At 51.0% G+C, this 23,894-nt stretch overlaps 1 protein-coding gene across 3 annotated transcripts in view; it reads left to right on the forward strand.

The window, feature by feature from the left end:
• The window catches only part of LOC119963566 (B-cell scaffold protein with ankyrin repeats-like), a 332,413-nt gene that overhangs the window by 282,238 nt on the left and 26,281 nt on the right, over window positions 1-23,894 (forward strand). For all 3 annotated transcript variants that reach the window (XM_038792883.1, XM_038792884.1, XM_038792882.1), the window contains exons 11-12: window positions 4,737-4,796; window positions 6,596-6,780. In XM_038792883.1, the coding sequence (XP_038648811.1) occupies window positions 4,737-4,796; window positions 6,596-6,780 (245 nt within the window). The remainder of the gene's footprint in view (window positions 1-4,736; window positions 4,797-6,595; window positions 6,781-23,894) is intronic.

A 23,894-nucleotide genomic window follows, 5' to 3' on the forward strand; every position in this document is an offset into this window, starting at 1 on the left:
ACATCTTTGGACTGTGGGAGGAAACCGGAGCACCCGGAGGAAACCCACGCAGACACGGAGAGAACGTGCAGACTCCGCACGGACAGTGACCCAAACCGGGACTTGAACCTGGAACCCTGGAGCTGTGAAGCAACTGTGCTAACCGCTATGCTACCGAATGAAGCAATGTTGGATTTTACCGATGTCTGACTGGGATGTTATGACGTGGTGAAGCATGAACGTGTCTCTTCCCCATTAGGGGACTTCATCCTCCTCCAAGTCAAATGAGTGGGAATGAAATGCTTTTTCCACAAGACATGAGCAGAGGGATGGCTGACCACCCAGTAGAGTGGGGGAAGGCCCCTGCGATTGACCTCGCCACTGTAGCACACTGCGGAGGGTTAATCAGCTGGAATGGAGGCCTCAAGATCACTGGTCGGACCTCAGCTGCAGGACTGTGCCCAATTCTGGGCACCACACTTTAGGAAGGATGTCAAGGCTTTGGAGAGGGTGTGGAGGGGACACGGGGTGAAGGACTTCAGTTAATGTGGAGAGTTTGGGGAAGCTGAGATCGATTTCCTTAGAGCGGGGAAGGTTATAGCGAAATTTAATCGAGGTGTTAAAAATCATGAACGGTTTTGATAGAGTAAACCAGGAGAAACTATTTCCAATGGCGGGTCAGTAACCTGGCAGACACGGATTGAAGGTAATTGGTAAAAGAACCAGAGAGGGAGGATATTGGTGCCCCTCCAGTTCAGGTACAGCCTGTCCTTCTTGTACAGGTCCCACCTTCGCCAGAAGATATCCCAGGGATCCGTATATCAAAAGCCCTCCCTCTTACACCGGCTCTTTAGCCGCGTGTTAACTGTACTATCGCCCTTTTCCAAGCCTCACTAGCACGTGGCACAGGGAGTAATCCTGAGATTACTACCCGAGAGGTCCTGCTTTTTTAGCTCCCGACCTAACTCCCTGAATTGTCTTTGCAGGACCTCTTCCCTCTTCCTCAGGGAACTTTCTAGCATCTCTGACGACTATGTCAGTGGGAAGTGCGACCCTTCCTCCCGATGTCATTAGTACCAATGTGGACAATGACATCTGTCTGTTTACCCTCCTGTTTCAAGATGCCCTGTAGCCGTTTGGATACAAATAGGAATTTTGCAAATTAAAGTCCTATTTAGGAATGGAAAGCAGTCCCCCCAAATAGTACCAGCCTCTTCTCTAAAAGAAGTTTGACTGTGAGGAGTTAGCTGATTCACTTACCCATTAATAGGCTGCAGATCTCAGCAGAAGCTGAAACCACATCAATTAAACTACTTACTGCCCAATCAATGGGATTGTTGAGTGTTTCCTGCAGTCTGATTCAATTTATTATCATTATTGACCTGTTTGACTCCAGGCACTTAGATCTCATTTCAATAGCACTGTCCTCCAATGGGTTAAGTCTGAGTTTTATGGAGAGGTATTGTGTGATCAAGATGGACCAGGAGGGCTCCCTGTGATGCCAGCTATCATTTCAGGGCCTCATCTCTGTCCTCGAGAATTTCCTTGCTCATTCCTCATTTGCTCATCAGCTAAAAATGTCAGCTGTAAACTAATAAACGTGATAGCGACTCCATAGACGCATCCAGCAACAACCGGCATTTATTTAGCACATTCAACACCGCACAACATCCCTAAAGCGGCTGACTAGAGTAATATTAATTCAAAAATGCCTTGGATCATTGAGCCACGATAAGAGACATTAGCTTATTTCAAGGAACATTTCAGAAAGGAGAAAGAGGTGGAGAGATTTAGGCAGAAATTCCAGTGCTTGGGGCTCTGGAGAAACTGGGAGTGTTCTCCATGGAGAAGAGACGGTTAAAGGGAGATTTAACGGGCAGCACGGTAGCACAGTGATTAACACTGTTGCTTCACAGCGCCAGGGTCCCAGGTTCGATTCCCGGTTTGGGTCACTGTCTGTGCGGAGTCTGCACGTTCTCTCCGTGGGTTTCCTCCGGGTGCTCCGGTTTCCTCCCACAGTCCAAAGACGTGCAGGTTAGGTGGATTGGCCATGATAAATTGCCTTTCGTGACTAAAAAGGTGAGGAGGGGTTATTGGGTTACGGGGATAGGGTGGAGGTGTGGGCTTAAGTGGGTCAGTGCAGACTCGATGGACACTGTCTGTTCTATGTCTGTGTCTAATAGAGGTGGAGTTCAAAATCAGGACAGTTTTGATCAGGTAAATAAGGAGCAACTGTTTTCAGTGAGGTGGATAAACAGCAGGACACAAATTTAAAATCATTGGTAAAAAAGGAGAAGGTAAGGATGTATTTTTTTAACATAATGAGTTATCCTGATTTGAAACATGCAGCGGAGGCAGATTCAATGGAAACTTTCAAAAGGGAATTACAAATACATGTGAAAAAATATTGTAGTACAACATTGAGGGCCGAAGGGCCTGTTCTGTGCTGTACTGTTCTATGTTCTATGTTCTATGTACTGTGGAGGAAATGTGGAGAGAACATTGGGACTAATTGGGATCAAAGAAAATTACTGCGGATGCTGGATTCTGAAACCAAAAGAGAAAATGCTGGAAAATCTCAGCAGGTCTGACAGCATCTGTAAGGAGAGAAAAGAGCTAACGATTCGAGTCTTGATGACCCTTTGAAACGTCAGCTCTTTTCTCTCCCTACAGATGCTGCCAGACCGGCTGAGATTTTCCAGCAGTTTCTCTTTTGGAATAGGACTAATTGGACGGGTCTTTCAAAGAACTGCCATGTGTGACTAAGAGCTAAGGTAGATCAGTGAGCATCATGGTGATGGATGAGGAGGCAGAGTTTTAAATGGGCTCCAGTTCATAGCGGTTGGAAGGTGGGGGGAATAGGTGATAGCTATAATAGAATACCAGCAGCATTACAGGCGGTTTTAAGTGCATGACTTGCTTTCTGTGCATTAATATAACATTCTAAGTTGGAAGGGACAACATACTGATTGAAGAACAAGGAAAAACAATACAAACTAAAGGGGGTGAAGGAACAGGGAGGCCTAGGGTTGGGGGGGGGGGGTGGGGGGTTATGTAAACAGATCACTGAAGGTGGGAGGACAGGTAGAGAAAGTGTTAAAGGGACAGACAGTGATGTGTTATGTACTCTGGGGTAACACAGGCTGCAACTGGATGCAGCTTTGACTGAAAGATACTCCAGACCTTGAAGTTAGTTTAATCAGGTTTATTGAACCAGTAGCACAGTTAACACAGTTCTCTATGAGTTTGACTCTCTGCTAACCTAAGTGTGGTTACTCTATCTGACTGAACCAGACTAGCTCTTAGCCACGTGCTGGAGGTGTGATACTGTACATACACCTGACTCACTCTGTAGATCTTCATCAGTGGAAAGGGCGGAGTTTGAGTGCTTTGTGCCTTTTATAGTGAGATACCACCCCTGAGTGTCCTGCCTGCTCATTGGTCATGTCCTGTTCGCTGTGCTCATTAGCTGCCTGTCTGTATATCATTATGTGCATATTGGCATATCATGACAGACAGGGTTCTCTGCTTTTCAATCAAGGCATTGAGTACAAGACCGAGGAGGCGATAATGAACCTGTACAAAACGCTGCTTCAGCCCCAGCTGGAATATTCTGTCCAATTCTTTCACCTCACATTAGGAAGCATTAGGGTTAGGCTTTAGAGAGGGTGCAGAAAATATTCACGAGAATGGGTTCAGGGATGAGGAACTCCAATTATGATAATCCTTTATTGTCACAAGTATGAAGTTACTGTGAGAAGCCCCTAGTCGCCACATTCCGGCGCCTGTTCGGGTAAGCTGGTACGGGAATTGAACCCACGCTGCTGGCCTTGTTCTGCATTACAAACCAACTGTCTAGCCCACTGAGCTAAACCAGCCCTATGTGGATAGATTGGAGAAGCTGGGGAATTTCCCTTGGGAAAGAGAAGATTAAGAGGGGATTTGATAGACATGTTCAAAATCATATGGGGCCTGGACAGAGAAACTGTTCTCACTGACAGAAAGGTGAAGGATTCTAATCCAGATGGATACCTTTCATCACTTTCTTGAAGGAATTGTTTGTGGCCAGTAGTTAGGGGGATGAGGTGGGAGGGTTAGGAGGGGAGGGGGGTGAGGGAGGGAGGATAGTCGGGCTGAGGGGGAAAGGAGATTTAGGGTTGTTGCTGTTCACTTTGTTAAAATAAAAACAGCCTTTGTATTTAAGAATTGGATAATGTTTGGAATAAAATATATTTTAAAAAAAAGAAAGGTCAAGAACCTGAGAACACCAAGCTCAGATAATTGGCAAAAAAACCCAAAGGCAACATGAAGAATAACTGTTTTATGCAGCAGTGGAATGCACTGTCCGACGACGTGGTGGAGGCGGACTCAATCGTTGCTTTGTAAAGGAATTGGATAATCTAATCAGAGCAGGGCAACAAGGAAAGGGAAGGGGTTCTCTTGCAAAGAACAGCACAGGCAGGACAGTGTGATTGCTCTCCAATGGTACTGTAACAATTCTATGATTCTATGAACAGAAAACTCTTCATCTAGATTCATTGGTAAGAAGGTTATTGAACACCACCAGGAAAATCGATGTGAACGATGATTGATGAACAACATCTAAATTAAATGTCCAAATTTTTGATTATAATCTTGGGAGCGTGAAGGAGTCTTCCGATTGGATTAATGTTGGCCAGGGGAGACTCTAAGGAAATCAAAGATTGTGCATTATTGCTCAGGAACTTTCAACAAAAACTAATATGACTTTATGTTAGTGTTTCAGCAAAAGACTGGAAAAGGAACTGATGACAAAGTCTATTCTGTCCCCCTAAGAGGTAGGAAACCTTGCCATTTTTGGTGTCTCGTGATAACTCGGAGGGTAGATGCGTTTTTTTTTCAGTTGATGGCTTTGAAATGTCGTTAGTCAAACCCCAAACCTGGTCAAGTTCTTTTTCTGACTGTACAAAAGCAACACGGCCCATCTCCCAGGGAGTATCACACACAGCAAGCCCATCATTACCCAATGTATCCAAACGATGGGCGAGGCTGCTCTTGGCGGCAAACATCTGGAAAATCACCCAGATATTTTCTTTGCCATCAGCAAGCATTTGAATTTCTCAACAGTTTAATGAACTAATTCTCAGAATTTGAGAAAAATATAGCCTAATGACTTTTACAGTGAGAATTAATCACTTTGAAGATAACTATATTTTACAGTCACTCGGGTCAAGTAGTTCATCAGTTTTGAAATGATTTAATAAAAAGGTTCATCAATATTTTACTGACAATTCTTCAATTCCCCTCTATATCTTGTGCAATTGTAACCAGCTGCAGTTACCTTTACACATTCCAAACAACCACATTGAATTATTCCCCTTTCCACATTTACAGACTACTCTAGCATATAGACAAGTTACTCATTACGTCAAGTTACTTGGGTGTCTCTGTGGAGTTTGCATCCTCCCCCGTTCTGCGTAGGTTTCCTCCGGGTGCTCCGGTTTCCTCCCACTGTCCAAAGATGTGCAGGTTAGGTGGATTGGTCATGATCAATTGCCCCTTAGTTTCCAAAGGTGAGGTGGGGCTGCAGGGATAGGGCGGGGGGAGTGGGCCTAGGTAGGGAGCTCTTTCAGAGAGTCGGTGCAGACCCTATGGGCCAAATGTCCTCCTCCTGCACTGTAAGGATTCTATGATACACTCGGCTGCCTGGTTCATAGGTAACTCTTCACCACAATGCTTGGTTGTTTATCTGTACGAGATCGATACAGAGACACAATACACAATTGCATTGTCATTAGCAAGGCCAATAATTGTTACCTATGCTCCCCCGTAATTGCCCTTGAACTGAGTGACATGCTGGGCCATTTCAGATGGTGTTTAAGAGGCCTGGAGTAACATTTAGATAAGCTAGGTAAGGACAGTTCATCCCTAAAGTGCATTAATGAGCCAAATAGGTTTTCACAACAATTGACAATGGCCAGTGGTTTGATGGTTAGCCTTGGGCTCCAATTCCCATTTTAGTGATTTCAAATTTCACCATTTGCCATGGTGGGATTCGAATCCTGATGCCCAGAGAATTATCCTATGTTTCTGGATCATTAGTCCAGTAACAATACCACTGCTCCTCCTAAATTGGATAGATTGTGGTAAAAGATTAACCTCACCAATTCAGTTTGTTGTGGGTAAATTGGTGCTGCCTCATTGAAGTGCACAGCCAATGCTCCCCACACTGTTCATTGGCTGCACATATTGGATATTGATGGTGGCCTATGCCACTTGGAGGCAGCCTGCAGCACTTAACGAGGTGGCACAATGTGGCTTCAAGAGATCCCAGTAGTCAGCAGACATGGTCAAACCTCTTCAACAAGTTGGTGTCCTGCACGCTCCCTGTCGGAAATGTGCTTGTGCATCTTGGGAGTCTTAGATGTCCATGTAACTCTGAGAAAATGGGTACTAAAGCTCTCAATTCAGCCCCAAAGATTCTGAAGAAGTCTCCCGTTATTTTCATGCATTCTAATTACAGATGTTGGACTGTTCCTATGCAGAAAACTCATTCTGATAATATACGTCCTGACTGATCAGTATAATACTGAGCTTGTGTCCTGCATTTCTAACTGATCTTCTTTGTGCTGTGCAGCAAGCAAACCCAAGGCCGATGAGACCTCCGTGTACGACACATTCAGGGCAGAGTACAATCCAGGACAGCAACAGTTAATCCATCTGCAAGAACTGGTCAAAAAGGGAGTTCTCACACTGAATGAAGCAGAGGAAAAGTTTAAACAATGGCAGACGGAACAGAAAGATCAAGATGCTGCACAACAGGTGCCAGAATAACACTTGATTCATTCCCTACAAGATAGATATGTCGGTAAAGGGGCTCGAGCTACTAACATGGGGCACGATTTTACAGCCACGCTGCGCCCGAAAAGCAGCTCATCGCGCCACAGCGCGGCCAATATGTGGTGGTATGACTAGGAGGTTTACGGTACCTCAGAGTAGTGCTCCCATTGGTGCAGAGGATTCGCTGCCCATTGGCTCAGGCAGGTCATGTGTCTCTCTGCCAATTGGCTGAGACTAGTCATGTGACTGCTCGCCGATTGGCCGAGAGGCCGGTAGCCCCTCCTACGAGGCTGGGTATAAGAACCCGTAGCAGCCGCCAGTCGGCCTTTCTCTGTAAGTCGACTGCCGGGCACACACCTAGTTCATTAAAGCCTGATATTTGGAACTTCTTCACGACTCGAGTCCAATTGATGGTGCATCAATTTAATGAACTAGAATTTGGAAATGGAGCTACAGATCAAGCCAGACTGCCTCCGCTTCAGCCCGCATGCTACAAACGCGTCAGCAACTTTTAAACATTGGCTGGCGTGCTTCAACAGCTACCTCACCACTACAGACAGTCAACCCACAAAGGAGCAGAAACTCCACATCCTTCAGCCGTGCGTGGGCACCGCCGTTTATTCGATGATTGAGGACGAACAGGACTATGACGCAGCCATGGATCTCCTGAAAGGACATTTTCTCAGGCCTGTAAACCAAGTCTACGCGCGGCACCTCCTGGCAACAAGGCAACAGTTCCCCGGTGAGTCCCTTGATGAGTTTTATCGGGCCCACATTGTCCTGGGGAGAAATTGCGCCTGCCCGCAAGTTACCGCGGCGGAGCACACTGAATTGCTAATCAGGGATGCCTTTGTCGCGGGCACGCAATCCTCTCAGATACGCCAGCGGCTCCTAGAAAAGGACACTTTGAGCCTCATTGAGGCACGGACCCTCGCATCCTCCCTGGAGGTTACCGACTGAAACGCCCGCGCATATGCCCCCGGCCGCGCGGCGGCCCCTTGGGCAACGTGACACGCAACGCTCCTCACCGCCGCCGATTCCGACCCCCCCCCCCCCCCAGGCCTGCGCTGCGGGACGCCCTGATAAGCCCACGGGGCCCCCCTGTTATTTCTGTGGCCAGGCCAAGTACCCCCGCCCGCGCTGTCCGGCCCGCTCCGCAGTCTGCAAGAGCTGCGGCAAAAAGGGCCGCTACTCCGTGGTCTGTCAGTCAAAGTCGGTCGCTGTTGTTCCACGCAGCGACCGTGGATCGCCCCCCTGCGCTCCCCCAGGGCCTTGTGCGGCCCGCGGACCTCCCTTCCCCCGCTCCCAGCCACCTCGAGTGACCCACGGGCGCCGCCATTTTGGGACCCCGACTCCACGTGCGGCCGATGGGCGCGGCCATCTTGGGTCGGCACATAGGACCCCACCGGTGAATACTCCACGGGAGAAGATGACTCACAGCTGCTGCCATGACTCGCTGCTGTGACACTGGACCAATCGCGGCCCCGCACGCTCTCCATGGCGACTACACAAATCCTCCGCAATGAACACGAGACTAGCTGCCTACTAGACTCCGGGAGCACAGAGAGTTTTGTCCACCCTGACACCCGGTTAAGCACAAAATCGCTCTGGCTTCAGGTTTCCACTCAGTCCAAATTACCGGGTGCTGCGTAGCGGACCTCACGGTCCAGGGGAGGGTTTTTTAAAATTACAAACTCCTCGTCCTCCCCCGTCTCTGCGTAGCGGCACCTTTAGGACTGGACTTCCAGTGCAACCTGCAGACCACTAACCCCCGGGGTAACGGGCAGGTCGAGCGGGAGAACGGTACGGTCTGGAAGACCATCCTACTGGCCCTATGGTCCAGAAATCTCCCTGTCTCCCACTGGCAAGAGGTTCTCCCAGACCCCCTCCACTCGATTCGGTCTCTCCTCTGTACTGCCACGAACCAAACACCTCATGAACGTCTTCTTGTTGTCCCCCGGAAGTCGTCCTCACGATCCTCGCTCCCGACCTGGCTGGCCGCCCCCGGACCCATCTTCCTCCGGAAGCATGTGCGGGTGCACAAGTCCGACCCGTTGGTGGAGCATATCCAGTTACTCCACGCCAACCCGCAGTACGCGTATGTGGAGTACCCCGAAGGGCGGCAGGACACGGTCTCCCTCCGGGACCTGGCACCCGCCGGCGTGCGGCCACAACCCCTACACCAACACCCCCCCCTCCAGTCCCAACCACCCCCAGCGCCCCCGCAACCCAGCGCCCCCATAACCCAGCGCCCCCGCAACCCAGCGCCCCCGCAACCCAGCGCCCCCACAACCCAGCGCCCCCGCAACCCAGCGCCCCCGCAACCCAGCGCCCCCGCAATCCAGCGCCCCCACAACCCAGCGCCCCCACAACCAGCGCCCCCGCAACCAAGCGCCCCCGCAACCCAGCGCCCCCGCAACCCAGCGCCCCGCAACCCAGCGCCCCCGCAACCCGCGCCCCCGCACCAGCGCCCCCGCAACCCAGCGCCCCCGCAACTCAGCGCCCCCGCAACCCAGCGCCCCGCAACCCAGCGCCCCACAACCCAGCGCCCCCGCAACCAAGCGCCCCCACAACCCAGCGCCCCCGCAACCCAGCGCCCCCACAACCCAGCGCCCCCGCAACCCAGCGCCCCCGCAACCCAGCGCCCCCGCAACCCAGCGCCCCGCAACCCAGCGCCCCCGCAACCCAGCGCCCCCACAACCCAGCGCCCCCGCAACCCAGCGCCCCCCACCCAGCGCCCCCCCAACCCCGCCCCCCACAACGCGCCCCCGCAACCCAGCGCCCCGCAACCCAGCGCCCCCGCAACCCAGCGCCCCCAGCAACCCAGCGCCCCCGCAACCCAGCGCCCCCGCAACCCAGCGCCCCCACAACCCAGCGCCCCCGCAACCCAGCGCCCCCGCAACTCAGCGCCCCCGCAACCCAGCGCCCCCGCAACCCAGCGCCCCCCACAACCCAGCGCCCCGCAACCAAGCGCCCCCACAACCCAGCGCCCCCGCAACCCAGCGCCCCCCACAACCCAGCGCCCCCCGCAACCCAGCGCACCCGCAACCAGCGCCCCCGAACCCAGCGCCCCCGCAACCAGCGCCCCCGCAACCCAGCGCCCCCGCAACCAGCGCCCCCGCAACCCAGCGCCCCGCAACCCCAGCGCCTCCCCGCAACCCAGCGCCCCCGCAAACCAGCGCCCCACGCAACCCAGCGCCCCCACAACCCAGCGCCCCCGCAACCAGCGCCCCCGCAACCCAGCGCCCCCCGCAACCCAGCGCCCCCGCAACCCAGCGCCCCCCTCAACCCAGCGCCCCCGCAACCCAGCGCCCCCGCAACCCAGCGCCCCCGCAACCCAGCACCCTCCGCAACCCAGCGCCCCCACAACCCAGCGCCCCCGCAACCCAGTGCCCCATCAACCCAGCGCCCCCAACCCAGCGCCCCCCAACCCAGCGCCCCAGCGCCCCCACAACCCAGCACCTCCGCAACCCAGCGCCCCAAACCCAGCGCCCCCACAGCCCCCCCCCCAAGCAACCCAGCGCCCCCGCAACCCAGCGCCCCGCAACCCAGCGCCCCTGCAACCCAGCGCCCCCACAACCCAGCGCCCCCGCAACCCAGCGCCCCCACCCCAGCGCCCCCAGCGCCCCCAAACCCAGCGCCCCACAACCCAGCGCCCCACAACCCAGCGCCCCCGCAACCCAGCGCCCCCGCAACCCAGCGCCCCCAGCGCCCCCACAACCCAGCGCCCCCGCAACCCAGCGCCCCCACAACCCAGCGCCCCCGCAACCCAGCGCCCCTGCAACCCAGCGCCCCCACAACCCAGCGCCCCCGCAACCCAGCGCCCCTGCAACCCAGCGCCCCCGCAACCCAGCACCTCCGCAACCCAGCGCCCCCACACCCAGCGCCCCCGCAACCCCAGTGCCCCAATCAAACCCAGCGGCCCCAGCAACCCAGCGCCCCCAGCGCCCCCACAACCCAGCACCTCCGCAACCCAGCGCCCCAGCAAACCCAGCGCCCCCACAACCCAGCGCCCCCGCAACCCAGCGCCCCCACAACCCAGCGCCCCCGCAACCCAGCGCCCCCCACAACCCAGCGCCCCCGCAACCCAGCACCTCCGCAACCCAGCGCCCCCACAACCCAGCGCCCCCGCAACCCAGCGCCCCCGCAACTCAGCGCCCCCGCAACCAGCGCCCCGCAACCCAGCGCCCCCACAACCAGCGCCCCGCAACCAAGGCCCCCCCAACCAGCGCCCCCGCAACCCAGCGCCCCCGCAACCCAGCGCCCCCCGCAACCCAGCGCCCCCAAACCCAGCGCCCCCGCAACCCAGCGCCCCCACAACCCAGCGCCCCGCAACCCCAGCGCCCCCGCAACCCAGCGCCCCCGCAACCCAGCGCCCCCGCAACCCAGCGCCCCCACAACCCAGCGCCCCCGCAACCCAGCGCCCCCACAACCCAGCGCCCCCGCAACCCAGCACCTCCGCAACCCAGCGCCCCCACAACCCAGCGCCCCCGCAACCCAGTGCCCCATCAACCCAGCGCCCCCACAACCCAGCGCCCCCGCAACCCAGCGCCCCTGCAACCCAGCGCCCCCGCAACCCAGCACCTCCGCAACCCAGCGCCCCCACAACCCAGCGCCCCCGCAACCCAGTGCCCCATCAACCCAGCGGCCCCGCAACCCAGCGCCCCCAGCGCCCCCACAACCCAGCACCCTCCGCAACCCAGCGCCCCAGCAAACCCAGCGCCCCCACAACCCAGCGCCCCCGCAACCCAGCGCCCCCGCAACCCAGCGCCCCCGCAACCCAGCGCCCCCGCAACCCAGCGCCCCTGCAACCCAGCGCCCCCGCAACCCAGCGCCCCCACAACCCAGCGCCCCCGCAACCCAGCGCACAGGAACCCCCTCCCCCGGCCAGAGCGCCGTTAGCACCGACCAGGGGTATGGACATTCTTTTGCACATTCGTCGCAGGCCAGTGGGCAGCCACCAGATATCTCGGTACACCTCGTTCTCTCAGTCATACTACCAGTTCGAAGCCCCGCCCCCCTTTTTCCTCCTCTTTTCTCTTCCCCCCCCCCCCCCGGCTTCTTTCTCCACAAGGGGTGAATGTGGTGGTATGACTAGAAGGTTTACGGTACCTCAGAGTAGTGCTCCCATTGGTGCAGAGGACTCGCTGCCCATTGGCTCAGGCAGGTCATGTGTCTCTCTGCCAATTGGCTGAGACTAGTCATGTGACTGCTCGCCGATTGGCCGAGAGGCCGGTAGCCCCTCCTACGAGGCGGGGTAGAAGAACCCGTAGCAGCCGGCAGTCGCCCTTTCTCTGTAAGTCGACTGCCGGGCACACAACTAGTTCATTAAAGCCTGATATTTGGAACTTCTTCACGACTCGAGTCCAATTGATGGTGCATCACAATAAAAGCCAGGAGATCGTGTTCCCGAGATCTACCCAGCATGCAACACCTCGCAAGATCTAACGCGAGATGTTGCAATGTAAATCTTGCCCATTGTGGGTGGGAACACTTTTTGGCAAATCTGCATATTAAAGCGAGACAGTTAGTCTCACTATAATGAGTAGGTTTCCGAGGTACCTGAAGCGTGGGATCCATCTCCCTCACCGTTCAGTACTGGTTTTCAGAAAGGAAACGGCTTTGGGGGCCGTCTCTGGATGGCGTCCTGATCTCTCGCTACAGAGGGGAGTTCCGGTGAGTGAAACTCCTCACTGTCCACAATCGGATTATGTGGGGTCTCGGCCACGTGTTCCCCATTGAGGCCCCTTATCAAATGCAAATCGTGTTTTATAGCTTTGTGTTTCTCGGTGCTGTGGGCGCTGGGAAACACACGGCTAAATGTGCTTGCTATGGAACTTTATTCCCATTTAGTTCAATCCTGCCCAAGGAGTTAGGGCCACTTTCTTCCAAGATTCTGAATTTAAGATGATATAAAGCAGTTGACCTGAGTCAGATGTGAATTTTCATAAAAGGACTGGACATTTAAAATAAGACCAGGATTTCTTTCCTAACGTCAATCCAGTCCAGGTACAGACAGCTCACAACCCCAACCACACAACTCGGGTCAGGAGCCTTCATTTGATGCCCAAAGATTTATTTCTGGGATGTGGACAAGCAGCGAGTGGATTTCCCAAGAACAGGAATGTAATTTTCCAGCTAGGCCGGCCCTGCCTGTCTAAGGGCAAAAGCAGCCAACCCCTCCCCCTCAGTCAGGCTGAGCCAATTGGAACAATCCCACCACCCTGAACTCTGCGGGATGGCTTGTCCTGTTCAGCATCAAACTCCTTCCTCCATTGTGGGAGGGAGGGAGAGCACAGCAAATTCGATCTTTGTGCACGGCATCAATATTGGAAAACAAACCAACATAAACGTGACATTGTCATCTTCATATTATTCAAATTAATACATCTTAATGTTGTAAAAATAACAGACTATATGGTCATCATCACTTTGGTATCTTGCTGGGTAAAACCACATTTCCCTACATGACAACGGTGACTATACCTCAGAAGTATTTCATTGGCTGTAAAGTGCTTTGGGGCATCTTGAGATCATAAAAGGTGCTACAGAAATGCAAATCTTCCCCTCTTCCCGAACTCCACACATGAACATTCAAAATAAAAATCAAGTGAGATAAACTGTACTTCATAAAAAAACCTGACAGCTTCAAACATTCACTACAAAACCTTCTATCTGATTGTCAAGGTTTTGTGTCAATGTGTTTCTATTAGAAACTCTTTTCCTTATTTCTAATGGGAATTTCCTGTCATTTGTCACGGTGTAATGACAATCTCCTCCTGCCAGCAGGGGCAGTGTCTCCTCCAGCTGCCTGACTCCCAGTTCCTCCGTATGGACTGAAGACGGTCCCACCAAACCCATTCTGCTTCCTTCTCAAATATTTAGTTTCTTTCCGTTTAAAATCTTTTATGGATTGTGCTTGGGTCACTGATTGGAAGAAGCTTCACATTTAGACAATTCTGGCACAGACATCATTCTCCAAAGTTCTGTCTTCATTCTTTTGGTGATCTTTGAAGTTTCCACCCTCTTGTTGCTGTTAGTACCATCTGCTTCGGTCACAGAGAGATTTCAATACAAACTGTACCCCGGGTCTCGGGTCACAGGCACCAACAAAACCTGAACGTTTCACATGGACAGCTGACACTTCAACCCCATTGAGTGTGGATTTAGGGTTCCAATTCTAGTCGCCTGTTCATCCCACAGTAAATGTCAGTTTGGGCCTACAGGAGAGGTGGGCAGTAATACTGTGGGCCAGCAAGTTGTGTTCGGAGCACTGTGATTGCAGCCGCGGTATCTAAATGACTTGTGATTCTAGGTTTTAAACAAGCTGGGTCTTTTCACCAGCAAAGGAGACCTTTAACATTGTGAAAGGCTTTAATAGAGTCGAAATAGAGAAGATGTTTCCTCTTCTGGGGAGATCAAAACTCGGGGCCATCAATATCAGACAGTCACTAATAAACCCAGTGGGGAATTCAGGAGAAACTTCTTCACCCAAAGAGAGTGAGAATGTGGGACCCGCTCCCAAAGGGAATGGGGAGAATGTGGCTCTCGCTCCCACAGGGAGTGGGGAGAATGTGGGACTCGCTCCCACAGGGAGTGGGGAGAATGTGGAACTCGCTCCCACAGGGAGTGGGGAGAATGTGGGACTCGCTCCCACAGGGAGTGGGGAGAATGAGGGACTCACTCCCACAGGGAGTGGGGAGAATGAGGGACTCGCTCCCACAGGGAGTGGGGAGAATGAGGGACTCGCTCCCACAGGGAGTGGGGAGAATGTGGGACTCGCTCCCACAGGCAGTGGAGAGGTGAATGGTGTTGATATGTTTGTGGGTGAAGCTGGATAAATGCCAGAAAGAGAGAGGAATCAAAGGATCTGTTGATGGAAAAAGAGGGTCACTGTTCGGAAGAAACTTCACATTTAGGCAATTCTGGCACAGACATCATAAGAGGAAGCTCATGCGGAGCTCATGATCAATAAGGGGATCAGGGGTTATTGGGAGAAGGCAGGAGAATGGGGATGAGAAAATATCAGCCATGATTGAATGGCGGAGCAGACTCGATGGGCCAAGTGGCCGAATTCTGCTCCTATGTCTTATGGTCTTATGGAGCATGCACCTGTTTCTTTCGATTTCCGTAACAGCCTCCCCGAACAGGCGCTGGAATGTAGCGACTAGGGGCTTTTCACAGTAACTTCATTTGAAGCCTACTCGTAACAATAAGGGATTTTCATTTCATTTTATTTTCATTGGTGTCGAATAGTGTCCCCCTCATCCCCCATATGCTGTCAATCTACAACCCTGCCAACTCTCACCAACATATGGATCCTCCTTTGCACTCAGCGTATCGGACATAGGAGCAGAATTAGGCCACTCGGCCCATCGAGTCTGCTCCGCCATTCAATCATGGCTGATATTTTCTCATCCCCATTCTCCTGCCTTCTCCCCATAACCCCTGATCCCCTTATTAATCAAGAACCTATCTATCTCTGTCGCAAAGACACTCAGTGATTTGGTCTCCACAGCCTTCTGCAGCAAAGAGTTCCACAAATTCACCACCCTCTGGCTGAAGAAATTCCTCCACATCTCTGTTTTAAAGGATCGTCCCTTTAGTCTGAGATGGTGTCCTCTGGTTCTAGTTTTTCCTACAAGTGGAAACATCCTCTCCACGTCCACTCTATCCAGGCCTCGCAGTATCCTGTAAGTTTCAATCAGTTTCAATAAGGTCCCCCCTCATCCTTCTAAATTCCAACGAGTACAGACCCAGAGTCCTCAACTGTTCCTCATACGACAAGCTCTTCATTCCAGGGATCATACTTATGAACCTCCTCTGGACCCTTTCCAAGGCCAACACATCCTTCCTTAGATATGGGACCCAAAACTGTTCACAATACTCCAAATGGAGTCTGTCCAGCAGCTTAAACAGCCTCAGAAGTACATCCCTCGTCTTGTATTCTAGCCCTCTCGACATGAATGCTAACATTGCATTTGCCTTCCCAACTGCCAACAGAACCTGCACATTAACCTTAAGAGAATCGTGAACAAGGACTCCCAAGTCCCTTTGTGTTCTGATTTCCAGAGAATCTCCCCATTTAGAAAATAGTCTATGCCTTCATTTCTCCTTCCAATGTGCATAACCTCACACTTTTCCACATTGTATTCCATCTGCCACTTTGCCCACTCTCCTAGCTTGTCCAAATCCTTCTACAGCCCCCCTGCTTCCTCGATACATCTTTGAATCATCTGCAAACTTAGCAACAGTGCCTTTGGTTCCTTCTTCCAGATCATTAATGTATATTGTGAAAGGTTGTGATCCTGAGGTACACCACTAGTCACCGGCTGCCATCCTGAAAAAGACCCCTTTATCCCCACTCTCTGCCAGGATCTTACCCTGAACACCATGGGCTCTTAACCAACAAAAATACCATTCAAAAACACAATGCCCATTTTCTGGTCACCATCCCAGCATTCTCCAACCCCTCGGTTGCCCCCACACCCTGGTGATAGCCCACCGCCTCTCCATTGGTCCTAAGATTACAGAAGGTCTCAGTGATGAAGTGTGAAGCAGTGAACTCCAGGTGAATCGTTCATTGCACATCATTGTAACCCATGTGGATTCTTCTTACCCAATGGAAAGAAAACGGGGCAGCACGGTAGCACAGTGGGTAGCACTGTTTCTTCACAGCACCAGGTTTGATTCCCGGCTTGGGTCACTGTCTGTGTAGAGTCTGCACATTCTCCCCGTGTCTGCGTGGGTTTCCTCCGGGTGCTCCGGTTTCCTCCCACAAATCCCAAAAGACGTGCTGTTAGGTGAATTGGACATTCTGAATTCTCCCTCTGTGTACCTGAACAGGCGCCGGAGTGTGGTGACTAGAGGATTTTCACAGTAACCTAATTGCAGTGTTAATGTAAGCCTACTAGTGACAATAAAGATTATTTTTTTTAAAACCTTATTGAGAATAAGCAACCTGCCTCCCCCCAGTCGTCATGTAACAATTATTAAAGACCATTTATTTAAGTAAAGAAAATACAAAAACACCCAAACAGGACTTCAATTCTCTAAGACCATTCAGTATCTGAATCACTAAACACACTCCCGGTTTATGTAGTACATACCCATTGTTCCAAATCGATCCTTGAACTCCTTACGACTACCCTTTCTGATACAACATCCAAATGAAATAAATCTATCAGTCAAATCCATCTTATAGTTACCACACAATGCAGTGTGGATAGTCAGATCTAGGAAGTGTATTCTCCTGGTCCAGTAAAGCTATTTGAACTGTTTTTTCAAAGGTTTCTGCATGATCTTCACTCCACGGTTTAGCTGCTAGTCTAGGCTACTGGCTGTTAGATTTTAATTAAATTAGATTAATTAAATTAGATTTAAAATTCAGCTCTCTGGCTGTTAGTTAAAAACTGCCTCTCTGCTTCTGAGGGTGTTGGCAATATTTATACCATTTGTCAAGACATCTGCATCTCGTTACTTTTAAAATTGTATCTCATTATGCCTTTTGAATGCTGGCTACTGCTGTCGCTAGGGAGATTTCTACCTGTTGCTGGGAAGACCTGTTGTTGCTGATCAAATCCACAACAACCACTACACCACTGCCTCCTCATACTGTCCTGACCAGCTTAGCATCCATGATCCAGGTGATGGGGGAATTTCTCTCCGAGGGTCGTCAATCTTTGGAAATCTCTTCCCAGAGAATGGCGGTGGGTGGAACCAGAGTCATTGAATATTTTGAAGGCAGAGCGAGATAGATTAACAAGGGGGGGGGGGGGTCATAGGTTATCAGTGGTAGACAGAATATGGAGTTGGAGCAACAGTCAGATCAGCCATGATCCTATTGGATAGTGGAGCAGGCTCAATTAGAGAATGGCCCACTCCTGTTGCTAATTTTTTTTTTATTCGTTCACGGGATGTGGGCGTCGCTGGCTGAGTCAGCATTTATTGCCCCTCCCTGAGGGTACATAAGAGTCAACCACATTGCTGTGGGTCTGGAGTCACATATAGGCCATACCAGGTAAGGACGGCAGATCTCCTTCCCTAAAAGACATTAGTGAACCAGATGGGTTTTTACGACAATCGACAATGAACATAGAACATAGAACATAGAACGATACAGCGCAGTACAGGCCCTTCGGCCCTCAATGTTGCACCGACATGGGAAGTCAAAAACTAAAGGCCATCTAACCTACACTATGCCCTTATCATCCATATGCTTATCCAATAAACTTTTAAATGCCCTCAATGTTGGCGAGTTCACTACTGTTGCAGGTAGGGCATTCCACGGCCTCACCACTCTTTGGGTAAAAAACCCACCTCTGACCTCTGTCCTATATCTATTACCCCTCAGTTTAAGGCTATGTCCCCTCGTGCTAGCCACCACCATCCGCGGGAGAAGGCTCTCACTGTCCACCCTATCTAACCCTCTGATCATTTTGTATGCCTCTATTAAGTCACCTCCTAACCTTCTTCTCTCTAACGAAAACAACCTCACGTCCATCAGCCTTTCCTCATAAGATTTTCCCTCCATACCAGGCAACATCCTGGTAAATCTCCTCTGCACCCGCTCCAAAGCTTCCACGTCCTTCCTATAATGAGGCGACCAGAACTGTACGCAATACTCCAAATGCGGCCGAACAAGAGTTTTGTACAGCTGCAACATGACCTCATGGCTCCGGAACTCAATCCCTCTACCAATAAAGGCCAACACACCATAGGCATTCTTCACAACCCTATCAACCTGGGTGGCAACTTTCAGGGATCTATGTACATGGACACTAAGATCCCTCTGCGCATCCACACTACCAAGAATTTTACCATTAGCCAAATATTCCGCATTCCTGTTATTCTTTCCAAAGTGAATCACCTCACACTTCTCCACATTAAACTCCATTTGCCAGCTCTCAGCCCAGCTCTGCAGCTTATCTATGTCCCTCTGTAACCTGCAACATCCTTCCACACTGTCTACAACTCCACCGACTTTAGTGTCGTCTGCAAATTTACTCACCCATCCTTCTGTGCCCTCCTCTAGGTCATTTATAAAAATGACAAACAGCAACGGCCCCAGAACAGATCCTTGTGGTACGCCACTCGTAACTGAACTCCATTCTGAACATTTCCCATCAACCACCACTCTCAGTCTTCTTTCAACTAGCCAATTTCTGATCCACATCTCTAAATCACCCTCAATCCCCAGCCTCCGTATTTTCTGCAATAGCCGACCGTGGGGAACCTTATCAAACGCTTTACTGAAATCCATATACACCACATCAACTGCTCTACTCTCGTCTACCTGTTCAGTCACCTTCTCAAAGAACTCGATAAGGTTTGTGAGACATGACCTACCCTTCACAAAACCATGCTGACTATCCCTAATCATATTATTCCTATCTAGATGATTATAAATCGTATCTTTTATAATCCTCTACAAGACTTTACCCACAACAGACGTTAGGCTCACCGGCCTATAGTTACCGGGGTTATCTCTACTCCCCTTCTTGAACAAAGGGACCACATTTGCTATCCTCCAGTCCTCTGGCACTAATCCTGTAGCCAATGATGACCTAAAAATCAAAGCCAAAGGCTCTACAATCTCTTCCCTGGCTTCCCAGAGAATCCTAGGATAAATCCCATCCGGCCCCGGGGACTTATCTATTTTCACCTTGTCCAGAATTGCCAACACTTCTTCCCTACGCATCTCAATGCCATCTATTCTAATAGCCTGGGTCTCAGCATTCTCCTCCACAACATTATCTTTTTCCTGAGTGAATACTGACGAAAAGTATTCATTTAGTATCTCGCTTATCTCCTCAGCCTCCACACACAACTTCCCACCACTGTCCTTGACTGGCCCTACTCTTACCCTAGTCATTCTTTTATTCCTGACATACCTATAGAAAGCTTTTGGGTTTTCCTTGATCCTACCTGCCAAAGACGTCTCATGTCCCCTCCTTGCTCGTCTTAGCTCTCTCTTTAGATCCTTCCTCGCTTCCCTGTAACTATCAAGCGCCCCAACTGAAACTTCACGCTTCATCTTCACATAGGCCTCTTTTTTCCTCTTAACAAGAGATTCCACTTCTTTGGTAAACCACGGTTCCCTCGCTCGACCCCTTCCTCCCTGCCTGACTGGTACGTACTGATCACGAACACGCAATAGCTGTTCCTTGAACAAGCTCCACATATCCAGTGTGCCCAACCCTTGCAGCCTACTTCTCCAACCTACACATCCTAAGTCATGTCTAATGGCATCATAATTGCCCTTCCCCCAGCTATAACTCTTGCCCTGCGGGGTATACTTATCCCTTTCCATCACTAACGTAAAGGCCACCGAATTGTGGTCACTGTCTCCAAAGTGTTCACCTACCTCCAGATCTAACACCTGGCCTGGTTCATTACTCAAAACCAAATCCAATGTGGCCTCGCCTCTTGTTGGCCTGTCAACATATTGTGTCAGAAAACCCTCCTGCACACATTGTACAAAGAACAACCCATCTAATGTACTCGAACTATATATTTTCCAGTCAATATTTGGAAAGTTAAAGTCTCCCATAACAACTACCCTGTTACTTTCGCTCTTTTCCAGAATCATCTTCGCCATCCTTTCCTCTACATCTCTAGAACAACTAGGTGGCCTATAGAAAACTCCCAGCAGGGTGACCTCTCCTTTCTTGTTTCTAACCTCAGCCCATACTATCTCGGAAGAAGAGTCCCCATCTTGCATCCTTTCCGCCACCGTAATACTGTCCTTGACTAGCAGCGCCACACCTCCCCCTCTTTTGCCCCCTTCTCTGACCTTACTAAAACACCTGAACCCCGGAACCTGCAACAACCATTCCTGTCCCTGCTCAATCCACGTCTCTGAAATGGCCAAATGGTTTCATGGTCACTTTTAGACTTTTAATCCCAGATTTTTGTTAAATTCAAATTTCACCGTCTGCAGTGGCAGGATTTGAACCTGGGTCCCCAGAGCATTACTTTGGGTCTCTGGATTATTAGTCCAGTGACCAGACCACTACGCCACTGTCTCTCTATCTGTGCTGGTGCACCAATTCATTGGACATCTCCAGTCTTCACCCATATCTGTACAACTTCCTACCACCGGCAGGTGGAATATCCAGGATGGGATATCCAGGATGGGATGTTCCCTATTTCCCTTGCTACATTAACGGGTTGAAACATTACTGGTCACTCCTTCAACTCTCAGGCTCACCCAGTGAACCCTACGTCTCTGCTAGAGTTGCAATTACTTCAACCTCCCTCATTGACAGGGCGCGTTTCTGTTCTTCCATCATCCATTCCATCTTGACCAGGCACCCTTCCATTTCATCCACCATGATTTGATGCCTGTCTCCCTCTCCCTCTCATCTCTCCCTCCCTCTCCCCTCCTCTCTCTCTCTCCCTCTCTCCCCTCTCTCTCCCCCTCCTCTCTCCCCCTCTCTCTCTCTCCCTCTCTCTCTCTCTCCCTCTCTCCTCTCTCTCTCTCCCTCCCCTCTCTCCTCTCCTCCCGCTCTCTCTCTCCTCCTCTCCTCCCCCCTCTCATCTCTCTCCCATCCTCTCTCTCTCATCACTCTCTCGTCCTCTCTCCTCCCTCCCTCCCTCTCCTCTCTCCCCTCTCTCTCCCCTCTCTCTCTCTACCCCCTCTCAGTCTATCCCTCTCTCTACCCCTCTCTACTCCCTCTCCTCTTCGTCCTCTTCCCCTCTCTCTAACCTCTCTTCATCTCTGCCCTCTCTCTCTCTCTCTCTCTCTCTCCCTCTCTCTCTCCCCAAGCAAATCTGAAAAGAAGACTCAAAATTTCACATTAACACAGGGAATCAGGGATAAATATATCCGTTTAGACGGTAAGACTCGGGCACAGAAGTTGACCATTTGAGTCTGGTTAAACAACCCCAACATTTTCCTTTTAAAATTGCGACAGTAACTACGATCCTTTACAGCAGTGCTTCTCAAAGTGTGGTACGCGTACCGGTGCCGGTACGCGAGCCATCGTCTGCCGGTACTTGGAGTGTTTCCAGAAAAGAAAGAGACAGTAATCCTGGATTGGCTTGTTTCGCTCACTGGTCCCTGGCACATTGAAAAAAAAAACTGCCGGTCCGCCACATCAGATAGTTTGAGATGCACTGCTTTACAGTATTTCATCAATTCATTAACATCAAAGATGTCCTTCCTTGAGTCACTTGAGTGGCTGGTTTAGCTCACTGGGCTAAATCGCTGGCTTTGAACGCAGACCAAGGCAGGCCAGCAGCATAGTTCAATTCCCATACCAGCCTCCCCAAACAGGTGCCGGAATGTGGCAACTAGGGGCTTTTCACAGTAACTTCATTGAAGCCTACTGGTGACAATAAGCCATTTTCATTTCATTTTTCACTTTATTTAATTACTCACTCTTTCAATTTGTTGTCATTGTTTGTCACTCCCGCACTTGGATGTTTCAAGTCCTGTAATTTATTAATTAATAAACACCTCCTTGTTAAAATGTTTTGTGTGGTGCGCCAGCCCTCGAACGCCATCAAGTGATTCCTTTACAGTCGAAGCAGCCTCCGATCATACAGAGCATTCCGAGGAAGTGAAGGAAACTCAATTCACAGAAGAGGGGTGGACGAAAATAAAGGAAAGAGGCTGAGGAAGCGGCACAACCCCCCGACCCCCCCAGGGTAAATCCCCTACCCCCCCCCCCAGTATACTGCCCCTCCTCCTGTCCCCCACCAGCCCCCACACACCGCCCCAGATACCTCCATGCACAGATATTCCCACCATAAAATAATTAAGTAAAATATTGCAGATTCTGAAAATCTGAAACAAAAACAGAAGATTCTGGAAAATTCATCAAGGGTCTGTCAGAATCTGGAGAGGCAGAGTCTTCAGTCAAATAATTTGATGTGAGAATCAATCGCAGAAGCTCAGCTATTGAAAATGAAATGAAAATCGTTTATTGTCACGAGTAGGCTTCAAATGAAGTTACTGTGAAAGGCCCCTAGTCGCCACATTCCGGCGCCTGTTCAGGGAGGCTGTTACGGGAATCGAACCGTGCTGCTGGCCTGCCTTGGTCTGCTTTCAAAGCCAGCGATTTAGGTAAAGATCCCACAGAGGGGCAATTATCGTCTCCATTGCCAGATGGGAGTTGGATGATGGATGGTTAAAGATTGTCGCACAGCAACTTCCATTCCATTCCCATTGCAATCCGAAGCTCCGTCATCGTGATCGGATAATTGGTATTCCCACCAAAAACAGTCAGGAGCTGACTTACAATATCCAAATCGAGGTCCCACGTCAAGGCCTGAATTTCTGGCAGTGTAGGGGTTCTCCATGATGGTAAAATTAGCAGATGAAGCACGGTAGCGCAGTGGTTAGCACTGCTGCCTCACAGCGCCGAGGTCCCAGGTTCGACCCCAGCCCTGGGTCACTGCCTTTGTGGTGTTTGCACATTCTCCCCATGTTTGCGTGGGTTTCACCCCCACAACCCAAAGACGTGCAGGCTAGGTGGATTGGCCGCGCTAAATTGCCCTTTAATTGGAATAAATGAATTGGGTACTCTAAATTTATCATAGAAGAATTGGCAGATGTGCCCAGAAATCCTCCGTCCCAACCCACAAACACAACTCTTCCCATTTTTGTGAGAACGGGAATAGAGTTGGGCCAGAGTTCACATGTACACTGTGTTTACGAATGAGAGGGGCCATATTGTCGGAGAGGACAGTGTGAAACAGACTGGTAAGCTCGAGGAGATACTTGTTAGGAAGGAAGATGTGTTGGGCATTTTGAGAAACTTGTGGATAGACAAGTCCCCCGGGCCTGACGGGATATATCCAAGGATTCTATGGGAAGCAAGAGATGAAATTGCAGAGCCGTTGGCAATGATCTTTTCGTCCTCACTGTCAACAGAGGTGGTACCAGAGGATTGGTGAGTGGCGAATGTCGTGCCCCTGTTCAAAAAAGGGAATAGGGATAACCCTGGGAACTACAGGCCAGTTAGTCTTACTTCGGTGGTAGGCAAAGTAATGGAAAGGGTACTGAGGGATAGGATTTCTGAGCATCTGGAAAGACACTGCTTGATTGCTGACTATCACGGATTTGTGAGGGGTAGGTCTTGCCTCAC

The sequence above is a fragment of the Scyliorhinus canicula genome, chromosome 3 (assembly GCF_902713615.1).
Source record: "Scyliorhinus canicula chromosome 3, sScyCan1.1, whole genome shotgun sequence".
Taxonomy (NCBI): domain Eukaryota; kingdom Metazoa; phylum Chordata; class Chondrichthyes; order Carcharhiniformes; family Scyliorhinidae; genus Scyliorhinus; species Scyliorhinus canicula.